Here is a 14,544-nt window from a genome sequence, read left to right as displayed (position 1 = left end):
AAACTAAAATATATCTTAATACACTCCACGTACTTTCCAATACTATTCTCACACCCCACACTTTCTACATTACCTCACAATCTCTACTTAAAATCCAAATCAAAATCCTATGTTCGTCTCACAAGTTCATCTTCGCCACCATTTTCAAAAACGAGTATTGTCCAATGATCATGGGTAGAAATTTCTATGAGGTGTAAAGAGGAAGTGCCTCACATTCAAATCAATGGTTTAGGGTTTAGGGTTTATGAAGAAAAAGTTTGACCAAACTCCATTAGTATCATCTTGCTTCTTTCTTTGTGCATCTTTGAGGACCCCACTTTTTCCTCTAATCTGGAATTGTTGGACTTTTGAGATATGTCGAGTTAAGGGGTTTCTCAAATGGTTTATCATCTATTAAGAAACTTGAATCAAGTACGAATCGAAAATTTTTCTTATACTCTTTTTTCAATTTTCAATTATTCCGTTTTGGCGTTTCTTTCAATTAAGAATTTTAGGGTTTCTCTATTCAATTAACTACAAATATTTTTGTCCATTTTGCGGGGTTAGTTTTAATAAACTTCATTCATTTCTATCAATTAGGGATTTTAGATTTCACATGTGTGTGTGTATTCATCTATAATCATCTTGTTTGGTGGTTGTTAAAGTTTTGTTCTACACTGGATGATAGGAGTGACTTTGAGAGCTTGAAGATAAAAATATGAAAATAATTTGGGATGTATTCAGAAAATAGATACTAGCATTTGCCTGCACACTTTGTGAGTATGAGCATATTTTTTTAGAAAATGAGAGAGAGAGAGAGAGAGAGTTGGGGGAGTGGAAGGTTTTTGTTTTTTGTTTTTGGTTTTTTTTTTAAATATTAGAGGTATTTTAACATTACCTGTAAGTGAGGCTTCAATAAAAAACAGTAAAATTTACACCTGTGAAATTACATTATTGCCCATCATTTTTTTGTGTGATAGAAGACTAAATTGTCTTCATCTTCTTTTGGTTGACAAAGAGGGTTTTATTAATTAATAGAAATATAAGTCATTTAATAATAAATTTTTATGTGGGGTTTATTCAACAATATGTGGAGTGTTAATAAAAATAACCATACATTTTTCATCCAAGTTTGGATAACCTACATAATTTTTTTTTGAACAAAAATAAATACACTAAAACTATTTTTAATAATGCTAAAATTTCAAGCCATAACCATTAAAGGAGAAAAGTTATTTTTGAATTATGTCGTAAAAGTTTCTGACTTAAATTTTTAAGCTTTATCTCACACCATTGCACATGATCTTACTGCCTCTCTTTTCCCTAGTGTTTTTTTCACATCCAAAATAAATGAAAGAAAGAAAAAGAAGTGCAAAGATCAAAGCTTGAGTTTTTCCGAGCATCAACAGCAACCCGGCTGCATCAGCTAGATGTCCGCATTGCCTATGGTATCCTCTATGACATCAATGCAAGCCCCTACAGATTTTCCTTCTGCCATCGCCTCTGCAAGTTTCGCTCGTGCTCCTTCATGGCGGCGCAGAATTAGGACGGTGTTCAGCACAGACCATCTCACTTGGGAATCGGTTTTCTTCTGCGTGAAGCCTAAGCTTCGGAACAACGAATCCAACTGTTTCGACAAGCAAACACATTCGGTTAGTAAACTTCTTGCATTGCGTCCTTCTTTTTACTTGCGCTACAGGCAACCATGTAACAAGGTCAGGTCTAAACCTGGTTGATATCAGCAAGCCCGCCCTCGGCGTATCCATATAAGAGATACTCGGAAGCAACACCAGCTAGCGCTACGCACGCAAATTTGTTCAGCGTCTAATAAGATGCACAATTCATGAACGTTTCTCACTTCGAAATAACGGAGAATTAAAATTTTTAGAGAAAAATGGTAGTGACATACAGTGGCTGATACTTTCCCTGCATTAACCTGCAACATGGAGTGGGAACTGCTATAAATCAAGGACAATAACCAAAGCATGACATTAGAAGTTATGAGTAACTTGGAATTTGATCTGTACGAACATTGTACTTTTTTTTATCGATTTTGGGATATCAATGAAGCTTTGCATAGACAAATGGATTCGGAAAGAAAACAATCAACAGAACGAACCCCATTCGGTGAATGAAAACAATGGCAGAAACAGAAAAGAGTATGATAATGCAGAGTAATGTACGAAAGAAATATACCTCTTCGACGAACTCAAAATCCACAAAAGCGGTCCCTGCTTGAACATTGAGAGATCCTTCCTTCTTCAAAGCCTCCAAACTGGATAGTGTATATCCCTTTGGAAGGATGCCAACCAAGTACGCAATTAGAAAATGGCCTGCTTCGTGCTGCAATATTTTTTTTCTCTTTCAGATGAACAATTCATGATGAATGATGATATTCCCACAGGAAATACAAGTTTTTCAGAGGGAAATATTTGTCTACGAAGATATATATGTACACCAAAAGAAGATATACGAAGAGGGCACGGGAGAGATCTTACTTGAGTGACCCTGTTTCGGTATTTCTGACTAAAGGTGTGACCAATTGTATCAATAGCCAAGCTACCAAGTCCTCCATTGAAAGATATCTAGGACAAATTGATGACACAATGCAAGTCAATGAATGTTTGTAACTAAGCAAAAACTGATGAAATGTCAAGGGCTACAAATGATTTCAAGCGAGAAACCGCTTTGGCGGATTTTACTATCTCGAAGATTGTTGTCAGCCCCTCAATTAACAGTTCAAGATTTTCAATGGCATTGATTCTGAAGACATGTTCTCAGGCAAGTGTAAGGAAGTTACCGCGTCCAGAGTCCACAGAAACAACAACCCTAAAGAAAGATAGAAAATCTGTTGCGGACTAAACCCGAACACATTCCATGCTGAAACACCTCCTACCACAGCAGCGATCTGCAGGTTTCTTTCTATGGAACCGAGAGTAGTATCCACCGGGGATAAAAGAGACGACGCTTCTATTTTATTCAGCTTCAGCTCATCCAAGGTGTAAAGCCTTTGGGGTACCTGCACAATGAAATTCCATTCATTTTCCTATTGCTGCAACGCAGCATTAAGGCACGGTCCCTTTCGGAAATGCGCTCTAGAAAGCACTTCTGCTCACAAACGCTTTCTGGAAGCACTTCTTTCGAGTTAAAGAATACAAAACTGACTAAACGGAGTGTGAGTTTGGAAAAACCTGCCTAGCAGCACCAAAGCATCTGAGGCCACCGGGCTTGCCCTGCAAATCTTTAACAAGTGAGAGGGCTGCTCTCTCATCTCCCTTGCCCAACTCCTCATCCACTTGCTTCAAAACTTGTCGCCTCGACACGCTAAGCTCTGATGAACATATGACTCTAAAACTGGGAAATCTCAGACTCAGTCGGGGTTTACATGATGAGCCTGCATAGTGAACGTGCATCACAGTACCCATCTAAAGAAAATGCATAAAAGCCTCTGAACCAATGAAAATAAGGGCTATTTCTTACAACTTGTTTCAACTCTTTTGAGCCACACAAAATGGATAATCCATGTTATCTTCCTAATAAATCTGAAAAATATTGTGGTTTTAGTTGATAATTATTGCAGTTCCTAGTTCATAGGCATGGATCAATTTATAATGTTTGCTTGTATTTTATTCAATATGTCAAAGAGTCGAGATCTGAGTGAAATCTCGAGTGTTTGATATATCTTCATGTGAATGTCGCACTTATTACGTGAGAAATATTAGGAATCACCAAGAATACATCTCTGTGTGAATGCCTAAAATCACATGACATAATGTAGTCATATATACATCAACATATCCTCAACTTTGGCACAAAGTAAACTTAATTTTTAATTTATAGAATAATGAAAATATTGAGTTGTAAACTGTGTATTTATAAATTTTTAATTTATAGTATTCTTATTTATCATAATTATATTTAATAATAAATTTATCATATTTTTTATATCACATTTATATTATATCAAGAGGTTGGATTTATATTTAAACTAGGGATGAATATATAAGCAAAACACCAAGGCAACACCTTGAACTCAAAACTCGTCTAAAAATGATTTTAAAATAATTAAAACTCTTGTAGTGAAATTGATTTTAAATTAAAAAAACATTTTAAATATTTTTTGGAAAAAAAAACACTATCTTAATTGTATTTTTAATATCTACTTAAATTTTTAGAAAAAAATCAATTCCAAAAATATTTTAAATTATATTTTGAAGTATTTCATACAAATCTTAAAAGTGATCAAAGAAACTAATGTGGATTCAATTGATCAAAGAGAACTTTAACAAAAAAATTTCAATATTATTTACTTTAACAAAAAATCGTATTTTTACATTAAAAAATTAATTGTGATATTATTCACTTTACTTTTTATTTTGTTTTTATCGTTAAAACTTAAAATTTTCAAATCATTTTCATTAATTTTCTTTTAATCAAAAGATTAACATAACCATTTCATTATATCATAGAAATTACAAGCACTAAACATCACAAGGTCGACTAAAAACAGCAAAACGAAAACCATGATATTATACAACTGCGGTGACTAATCAACGTCGCTACACCGCAAAAGAGAGAGCTAAAACTCCTGAGAGGCGGATCCGATATCGCCCTTGCCTTTTCCGACCTTCTTAGGCAAGAGGGTTTGGTGGATATTTGGCAACACTCCTCCATTAGCAATGGTCACTGCCCCCAACAGCTTGCTCAGCTCCTCGTCGTTCCGAACCGCAAGCTGGATGTGCCTTGGTACAATGCGGTTCTTCTTGTTGTCCCTCGCAGCATTTCCAGCAAGCTCCAACACCTAAACAAAATTTCACACTAAAAAATCAGATCAAAACCATAAAGTTCAAGAAAACAATGCCAAATACCGTGAAAATCTTAACCAACCAACTCCAGCGAATCAAGACCCTGATAACAAAAAAATAAAATGAAATTGGCATTGAAAAATCCGATTAAAAATCAAGAGAAACAATCCCAATCAAACTCAAACGAATCAAAACCCCAATAACGAGCTAATTTGACAAGTATTACTAATTAAACACATTTCAAATCCTAAAACACAACACTATACCGATTCGTATCCAGAAATTGGATTAAACCCAGAAAATTAAACCCATAACTAGATCGACCCAAATCCCAAAAACATGAAATTTCATCAAATTACAAAACAAAATCAAACTTAAAAACCAAATTACTCATTCGCAGACACATAAAACTAAAAACACAAAAACCCACATAAATCAAACACAAACTAACCTCAGCGGCGAGGTATTCGAGCACGGCGGAGAGATACACAGGCGCGCCGGCACCGACACGCTCGGCGTACTTTCCAGACTTGAGGAACCGGGCGATCCTACCCACAGGAAATTGAAGACCGGCCTTATGCGACCTCGACACAGACTTCGAGGCCTTCGGCTTGCCTCTGCCTCCCTTGGTCGACGCTCCTTCTTTCGCACTCATTTTCCGAGAATCGGCGACGGAATCACAGAAATTGGGAACGGAGAAACCCTAACCCTAGAAAAAGATCGAATCTTTGGCGACAGAGAAGTATGCGCGAGACAGAGGAGTGCTTGTGAAAATGAAATGTGAGTGGGGATAGGGAATTATAGGACGCGACGGTGTGATCTGATTGGGCGAGAGGGTAGGCGCACGGATCGCCAGCAAGGCACCCAGTGTGGAAATTCGCGGGAAAGAAATATTTGTTCTTCCACCGCTAAGGCTTTCTCCTTTCGCGGGCTTTTTCTTTCGCGGGTGTATTTTGCCATATTCCCCCCCCTGCCCTACCTAAGTTTTGCATACTGTCGATTTGGTCCTTAAAACTTTATTAGGCCCTGTTTTTCTTTGAACTAATATGATTCATTTGGAAATACTTTTAAAATGATTAAAACTATTTTTGATGAAATTAATTTTGGATTATAAAAGAACTTTAAGTATTGTTTTTTGGAAGAAACACTAAATAAAAGTATTTCCAAAAAAGAACCCATAAATAACCAATTGATCACGCTAACATTTTCTCTCACGTTTCATCAAAATTTTCAAAACAACTTGTCAATGCTTAATTGGTGTTTGTTATTTCTCGTATTTTGCCATATCATCCCCCACCCCCAACTCCCCAAATTTTCTTGCCAAACAAACATAAATAGCATGTTTACTTGCATTTCATTCAACTTTTCATCCAAAAAAACAATATGCATGTCGTTTCAATGATATTTTTATTTTCTTTCTAAATGTAATATAAAATTTTCTTTTATGAAATATTGAAAAATAAAATATGAGGACGTATAAATTTGAAAGGGAGGAAATGACCATTACTTAAAAATTAAAGGGGACATGATCGAAATAAAAGTTAAGCAGGGTACAATCGGCAAAATACTCCCCTTCATTAAAAAAAAGCAAGAAACGACGCCGTTGTTGCATCGGGTCAGGTGCGATTGTTTAGGGCCTATGCCTTTACGCTTGCGTCATATTGTTATTGGGCCGTTAAACCCTCAGCCCACTTGATCTAGCGCGCGGGGAAGTACCAGTACCAGTACCATTTGGGTTGGGCCCACGAAACCTAACTCCGGGGAATCTTTTGAGTTGATTCGCTTACAGCTGCCTGAATCATGATGGATGAGTCAGATCTGTGGGAACTGAGAAGACATGAGATAAAAAGCAATAAAGGTGAGGATGTAACGTAATGACGTATTTTTTACTGTACATCGTACTGCATCTGATTAGATCCATCGACCACGTTTTCCTGTTTGCTTTTGGATTCAGGGGAGGAGGGAAAAAAATCGATGGGACCTTCAAAATTGACAAAAGAAATGTTTGATTGATCTCATCAATGTAGGCTCCCTTATTGGAAAAAAAAACTTTAGTGCAACGAAAATGTTATTGTGAGTCTGTGACAGTATTTCAACTTGGTTGCTCAATAACAGTTGCGTGAGTTAAAACATGGGAATGCGTGAATAGGTTGAAACCTCGCATAATCGTCACATATTTCTCTCGTCGTTTTTGCATATATGATGAAAAGATGGGTTCAAGATCTTAATCTTCCTGCACATGACACAAAAATTGCCAGTGAACAACCAAGAATTGTCTCTCGAGTGTCCATAGAACTAGCCGGGAATTCTATGAACACCCAAGGCAGGTCGGAGGTTGGATCTTATCAGGCTCCTGCTCCGACTTCCCCCAACTAAAGAGAGAGAATTATCCAATCTAAGCCCATTTCGTGAGCACCTTTAGTACAGAGTCCAGCCCCACAACAAGGGAGGCCTATTAGGCCCAAAATGAATGAAAGGTTGGGGGAGGAGAGGGACCATGAATTCGTTGAACAGGGACGTGGCAAAAGAAGAGCCAAAACGGCAGAACAGGACAAAGAGATAAAGGAAAAAGGAGAGGGATTAGGTGGTGAATTTTGGACCATACACATTACACATATATAACTATACAAAGATGCCTTCATTAATATTAATTTTAACATGTAACCGAGAGTATATCACATCACGATGTTTACGTATTACAAATATAAGTACATTATTGGATTGTCTTAGTGGTTATGAATCTCTTTTATAATCTAATGCGGCTCGTGTTTAAATCCTCTTCATTTATTTCAAACATGTAACTATTTTTTTAACGTATCTCTAACACGCGATCTTCTTACGTTACTAATTAGTTATTATCGCCTGACGTTGTTATAATGCAATTAGTATCTTTCTCGTCGCGTGATGGATGCAAAACATATTATAATAGAGCCGGGACTTGGGGGGATGATGATGATGGCAACTAGCAAGTTCCTTGGTTTGCTTTGGAGATGGGATATGGAAGGATGTAGAAGGAAAAAGAGAAAGGAAAGGTGAAAAGAGTTAGGCAGAAGGATCCAAAAACTGTTCCAAATTGTTGACCTAACACTTACACGAATGCCTCCAAGGGGCAGTGGGCTACAACAATAATAGTGAAAGCCCCACCCAAAGTAGAAGTTTGATGCTGAGAGCTTCGTCGACAACGACCACTGAGTCCCTGACTCCAGAACTTACAAGATGATGATGCACCTGCTTTCCTCATGCCTGCTACAGTACTAGTGCTACTGCTACCCTCTCCCTCTTTTTGTTTTTTTTATAGAAAACTAATGAAAAAGGTTTGAAAATTTTGAGTTTTAACGAATATAATAAAATAAAAGGTAAAATGAACAGTATCATGATTAATTTTAAATGTGAAAATATGATTTTTCGTTAATGTGAACAGTACTATGAATTTTTCTTTTCTTCTTATTTTTTCCGCTTTTTTGATAGTTTTTTTTTTTTCCTACTTTACCTGCAATAATCAAGAATCCAAGATATATAAAAGAACAAACTTGCTACCTCATTACATAATTATTGGGATGAGTACATTTAGATAAGACATGGTTCGGCTGTTTACATATATAAAGTCGTTCTTTCTAAGGGTATGGTGGGATTCGCGAAGAGCAGCACCTTATATTCATGACCAATGGGATCTTGAGGATGAGACGTCATTTGGCTCATTCCATATACATAGTCGTTCTTTCTAAGGGTATGCTGGAATTCGCAAAGCAGCAGCTTACGCTGTTCATGATCGACCGGATCTTGATAATTTAACGATATGCTGGGACTCGCAAAGAGTAGCACCTTACAATGTTTATAACCAATCGGATCTTGATGTGCTGGAGGAGATCGCTATGGCCGTTCTTGTATCCCCATTAAGGAGATGTCAATACCCTACTTGAACAATAAAATGAAAAGTCTCTTCGCACGTGTTATATATAATTTAAGGAAACTGACTTTCACTATTTCACACATCAAATAGAAACAACGCATAATAGTTAGATGTGATTCCATATAATTTATATGGACTTCTAATTATGGTAACAAGGATAGGACGGTGGGAGATGATAAATAGTGTTTGAAATATATTTTTTATTTTTATGGCTTCTTGCATGAGAGAAACACAATGAAAGTTAAGCCAAACTGCCACTTCAAAAGGAAAGGAAAGGAAAGGAGTAACACATGCATAATTTCAAGGGAATTTTAACGAAAAGCTCCCAGTACTGTTTATTTTAACTAAAAATTATATTTTTACACTAAAAAGTCAATCTTGATACTATTCATTTTACCATTTATTTTGTCATTTTTGTTAAAACTAAAAAATTTCAAACTTTTTTTTATTAGTTTTCCTTAATTTTAATGGCACATTAGTTGTAACATCTCACATCGCCCAGGGGAGTGGATCATGTAAGTCTTATATGTATATTCTCATCTTTACCTAGCACAAGACATTTTGGGAGCTCACTAGTTTCGGGTTCTGTAGGAACTCCGAAGTTAAGCGAGTAGCGCGCAAGAGCAACCCTAAGATGGGTGACCCACTGGGAAGTTCTCATGTGAGTTCTCAAAAACAAAACCGTGAGGGTGTGGTAGGGGCCCAAAGCAGACAATATCGTGCTACGGTGGAGTCGAACCTGGGATGTGGTGGGGACCTGGGCCGGGATGTGACATTAGGTGCTCTCTCATGAATATTCTAGCATATATTCCATGTAACTTCTTGTACGCAAATAGGCTTTTTAGCCAAATTGGTTCTTAAATTTATTTGAAAGTGATAGGACTAGTATCTGAGTTTGACTACAGTCAATCATTTTGGTCATTCAGTGAAAAATCTCTATTAAATAACGACCAAAATAACAAAAATACCCTTTATTTTAATAAACAACATGTCAAAATGATTTGATAAAAATTGAGAGTATTTTTGTCATTTTCTCCTCATTTAACGGAAATTTTTCATGAAATTACCAAAATGATTGATGATGAACAAACTCAGGAACCATTTTGGCTAAAAAGCCTAAGAAAATATTTGAGTTCATCTTGTAAGTGTATCTACTTTAATATTCACCCAATTGCAATTAATGTATCATATTTCGCTTTAAGAGAAATTATATTGAGATTTAAGAATCTTTCATATGATTACCGAGCATTAAAACATGTATGACACGTGTGCAACAGTTGTTCGTATCTCACATGTCGCGCGACCTGAACGAATAAATATTCGTGTTGTGATGTCAAAAGTGAACATTACCCAAACAACAACAACAACAACAAAAGAAGTTTAAAATGAAAAGGATGCAAAGACTAATCATGATCAAAAGCATAGGTGTTGTTTTCAAAAAGTTGGAAAGCATAGAAGAAGCAAAAGAGGTTGATAAATAAGTAAGCTTTAGGTTAGCTTGTTTATGGACTTAATGACAATGACTAAATGTGAAAGTGAAACATTGTCCCAATCAATTTTGGAAGGGGAAAAAAACATCAAGAGCTTTTGTTTACAAATTAAGTATTGTCACAAGCATTTTTATGTGAATTGTTTTTCGACGAATTTGCTTTTTTTAGAAGTGATTGTGAAGCATCTTTTGCTTTTATTCTCCAAATAGAAGTCTACAACAAATATAATTTGCACAAAATTTATTGCCAATCCACTAGCAACCTACAATAATTTGTTTTTGTATAACAAAAATAAAAAATTATAAACATTATCGGGAAGAGATGAGTTCGAATTTCATTAAATTACAATTGTTGATAAAATAAAGTTTTATAAAATGGATGAAAATAACACTCAATTTGAGAGATGAGATCAAATTCAATATTTTCTTTTTTGTCAACAACCAAATTCGAAGTTTATGAGGCCAATTAAAAGAAAGTATCAAAATTAAGAGCATCGCTAAAATGTTAAGTGGATCATGAGAATATTTTCTTGCATGAAATAGGTTTTATAGCATTGTGAAATTCAACTTAAGTCTCAATTAATTTCTTAATATTCAAATTGTATCACCGAACTTTCTAAAACTCAACTTATATTTCATTAATCACCTGCTGTCAAGTTGTTAAAACAATTTACGTGACACAACTATAATTCATCATTAAAGAAACTTACATACTATGCGTCTATAAATATAAAAAATTAAAAAAAATAGAGATGTTACAATGGCATATTGGTGAGGTTTGGAAAAAAAAGTTAAAATTTAGTTTGTGTAAAATTATATTACTGCGTATGATTTGTTTTCTTGTTTTTGCAATTCTAGTTATGTCATAATTTCTACAATTGAGCCACTGACACGTAGGATAAAATGTCGCAATGACATTGCCGTAAATAAAAGCAAAAAAGGAAGACAAAAGGGTCATTTCGGCACCGCCAAAAGAGTAGTACTTTGTGTTCGGACGGATTCTGTTTATCCTCACGTGCCCTACCTTCCAACGCACGCCCTCAAGCTTTTATTGCCCCATCCATCCAAAATTTTAAAATGAAAAGGACTTGAAAATCTTGAGGTTTAGCGAAAATGATAAAAAAATATTATAAGTGAATAATACCAAGATTGACTTTTTAGAGTAAGAATATAATTTTTTTATTAAAGTGAACTGTACCAAAAGTTTTCGTTAAAGTTCCAAATTTTAAATTCCTCATTTCTCCTCTTTGATTGATGATTTGTTTTTGAAAAATCGATAATCTACTCTATTTTTTTTGTTGAAAAACGTGGCTAAAAGCAAGAGTTCAAAAAAATCTATTCAATAATAAATTTAGATCAAGACATCTCAAGTCGATCCTGACAAATGAAGTTAATTGAACAAGAAGAAGAAATATCAAAATAAAAATTACCTAATTCACCAGTAGCTGAGTTTAAAATCTGAGTGTAAGTGCAAACACATAACCTACTTAACGAGATTCTTTTCACACGAGAATTCGAGGTTAGCATGGTTTCGTCAAATTTAACTAGCAAAGCACAAAATCATGTAGTATATACAGTTGCACTCTAACATAATCGACATGTGTTATCAATGAATTCTTAAGTACAATAAAATGAATTACCTAACGAAATTTATTATACTCTAATTTATTGGTAGATGAATTTAAATTTGAGTGCGGAAGCAGGCTTACTTGCTTTGACGAGCTCCAAACGACAACGTCACCAGCTCTTTGGAGTCATCAACTCCAGCAAAAACCTTTTCACATGGGAATCCCGGATATAGTTCGCTTTTGTCTATGTTCGACATGGTTCACAAAGTTAAGAATTTTATACAGTTGTGCTCAACGACAAACCAAGGTTTTTTTTTTCTTCTTTTGTAAAGCAACGATATACCAACTTGTCTAATTCACATTTGCATGAACAACTTGCCTAACTCACAAATGCTTAAGCAATATACTTAATTCACTTCCACATATATATAGGGTCAGGACCAAGGAACAAAGTTTTTGCCAGATATCTTACACTTGTTTTAAATCATTAGGTTTCATAACATTCAATGGCTATAAAAAAAAGATGGTGTGGAAGTTTTTCTATCATCCAATGGTATAGTGCCAATAAGGAATTGTAATTAATAAGAAAATCAATAAGAAATAAAATTGAAATAAAATAAAACTGAAAGAGAAATATCAGAAAGACACTGTAATCGAAAGGGAGGGGGTAACACATCCAGCCCTCATCGCCAATTTTTAAAAACAGATTTATCAATTTTATGCTTTTAACCTTTCTCAAAACATTTTTATTAGTTGAAATTTACTTTTATTTTCATGTATGGCCATATCATTTAATATTGAGTTTCGATGAGTCATCTTGATTTCTATTTATAATCGTTAGATGTGAATAGATTTAAAGGTTAAAAATAAATAAATAAATGTGTTAAAAACTTTATCTCTCAATCCTAAGACGTACATATATATACATCTATACTATTATTAAGAAAATAACCTTTGTCAACACCTTTTATAAAATTTCAATTATGTTCTTATTTTTCCAATTTTGGCCTTAGTATATTAAACAACAATATTAATTATCAAGCATATGTCAAACTACATGGTCAATTTAATAGAAATTTTAATTTCTCACAAACATTCTCCTCATCTCTCTTTTCAAGAATAAAACTCCTCAATTGTTCAAAACATGCATAGCACGCGTGCAATTGCTAGTTATTAATAAATTTTAAATACAAAAAAGAAGAATTAATTAACAATAAAAATACTAATTTTTCGGTAATTGGACTTAAATTTGAGTGCGCAAGCGGGAATATTGCTCTGACAATTGCGTCAACTCTTGAGAGTCATCAATATGTTTTCTACGTCGCATATTTGAAAGCCCTTTTTGGCAAGAATCCTCAAAACGCTTACCTCCTTCTTTATTCGACAATGTTCACATGTCAAACAGTTTATACAGTTACACTACAAAACTAGTAATATTATTGAAAACGAATAAGTACTACAAATTCGCCGATATGACAACTAACTCAAAGAAACTACATTGTGACTGACTTGTTTCTCAAATTAAATAGCAAGCTATATTTAGAGCGACATAAACCAACTTGCATAACTCACATTTGCGAGAATAACTTGCCTAACTCACATTTACATCTACATTATCAATGAACTCTTAAATAAAAAAAAGAATTAATTAATGAATCTAATTACATCTAAGTTGTTGGTAACTAAATTTAAATTTAAGCGCATCACATTGCTTTGACGAGGTGCTAAACGATCGCGTCACCTCATAGGAGTCATCAACATGTTTTATACGACATACATTTAGCGGGGAATCTCGAATACAGTTCACTTTCATCTACGTTAGACATGTCAAACAGTTAATAGAGTTACACTTAATGACAAACCAACTTGCATAACCTACATTTACATAACCAACTTGTATAACTCATATTCACATTTGCATTGTTAATGAATTGAAATACCAAAATAAAAATGAATTAATTAAAAATTTTAGCTACATTTAAATTTGACTGCGAGAGCGAGCACATTTTTATGACGATGTGCTGTATTAGGTTTTGGGAGTCTTCATCATGTTTTCCGTGACGTACATTTGAGAGCCACTCCACAAGAGAATTTCAAATGTGATTGGCTGAGTATTTCGAATATAATTGGCTTTCTTCTTTTTTCAACGTTGTTCACACAGTCAGACAGTTTATACAATTACACTTAACAACAAATCAACTTGGGTAACTCATATTCACATATGCGTTATTAATGAATTCTTAAATACAAAAAATTGAATTTATTAGTTACTAATAAATGAATAGTAGAAAGCGAGCATAGGTTGGAAAATTAGTCATTGACCGGGAAGGCTAAATTACGTTGTTGCCCCATGTCGTATTTGATTCCGCACGAAGAATAAAAATTAGTCTGCAACAATGTCCCATGAGATTTATTAGGAAAACTACCAATAAAATAATTAATTAACGAATTTAATTGCTTTTGGATAGGTGGGTTCCACTAACCGTGTTTCTTTCGGCCGCTCACTTTGTCCCCTTGCCCTCTCTCTCGCGCGCCCCCTCTTAACTCCCATCACACGTTAGTGCTTTACCCCGATTGATCTGCTAACTTACGCCCCCGATCTTATCCTGCACCCCCTCCACACAAGCACCACTCCATTGCTCCGTTTTATAGTAGTGAGATTTGTCATCGCATCACATGAATGCAGCGAGAGGCTTCCCCTAGAGATTAGGGGCTTGTTTTGTCTGGGACCAATGGGTTAAGAGAGTACGATCTTGTAGAGAGAGAAGAGAACAGGAGAGAGATTCAAAGTTA

General features: G+C 34.9%; 2 protein-coding genes across 2 annotated transcripts; both read right to left on the bottom strand.

Moving 5' to 3' along the window:
- Window positions 1-1,197: 1,197 nt before the first annotated feature.
- On the bottom strand, window positions 1,198-3,493 carry LOC103928348. The gene is made up of 7 exons (XM_009337378.3): window positions 3,171-3,493; window positions 2,780-2,998; window positions 2,478-2,564; window positions 2,176-2,322; window positions 1,889-1,915; window positions 1,708-1,803; window positions 1,198-1,606 (listed from the first exon to the last, which is right to left on the bottom strand). The coding sequence occupies exons 1-7, from the start codon at window positions 3,402-3,404 to the stop codon at window positions 1,406-1,408; spliced, it is 1,011 nt and encodes a 336-aa protein (XP_009335653.2). The 5' UTR covers window positions 3,405-3,493; the 3' UTR covers window positions 1,198-1,405.
- Window positions 3,494-4,414: 921 nt separating this feature from the next.
- On the bottom strand, window positions 4,415-5,623 carry LOC103928346 (histone H2AX). Its single transcript, XM_009337377.3, has 2 exons — window positions 5,236-5,623; window positions 4,415-4,780 (listed from the first exon to the last, which is right to left on the bottom strand). The coding sequence occupies exons 1-2, from the start codon at window positions 5,437-5,439 to the stop codon at window positions 4,559-4,561; spliced, it is 426 nt and encodes a 141-aa protein (XP_009335652.1). The 5' UTR covers window positions 5,440-5,623; the 3' UTR covers window positions 4,415-4,558.
- Window positions 5,624-14,544: the final 8,921 nt, after the last annotated feature.

The sequence above is a fragment of a genome, unplaced genomic scaffold, assembly GCF_019419815.1.
Source record: "Pyrus x bretschneideri cultivar Hongxiangsu unplaced genomic scaffold, Pyrus_bretschneideri_v1 Contig11, whole genome shotgun sequence".
In the NCBI taxonomy this organism is placed as follows: domain Eukaryota; kingdom Viridiplantae; phylum Streptophyta; class Magnoliopsida; order Rosales; family Rosaceae; genus Pyrus; species Pyrus x bretschneideri.
The sequence above is the reverse complement of the archived record's forward strand: the minus strand, read 5'-3'. Positions and strand labels throughout refer to the sequence as shown.

What these genes read in the sequence shown, in the direction of transcription:
- LOC103928348 (XM_009337378.3), bottom strand. Translation starts at nt 3,404, where the DNA reads ATGGGTACTGTGATGCACGTTCACTATGCAGGCTCATCATGTAAACCC. An exon ending in ACCGAAACAGGGTCACTCAA is followed by an intron (nt 2,323 to 2,477) that starts GTAAGATCTCTC and finishes AAAATATTGCAG; the next exon opens with CACGAAGCAGGCCATTTTCT. An exon ending in GGCTTGCTGATATCAACCAG is followed by an intron (nt 1,607 to 1,707) that starts GTTTAGACCTGA and finishes TTGTCGAAACAG; the next exon opens with TTGGATTCGTTGTTCCGAAG.
- LOC103928346 (XM_009337377.3), bottom strand. Translation starts at nt 5,439, where the DNA reads ATGAGTGCGAAAGAAGGAGCGTCGACCAAGGGAGGCAGAGGCAAGCCG. An exon ending in TCGAATACCTCGCCGCTGAG is followed by an intron (nt 4,781 to 5,235) that starts GTTAGTTTGTGT and finishes AATTTTGTTTAG; the next exon opens with GTGTTGGAGCTTGCTGGAAA.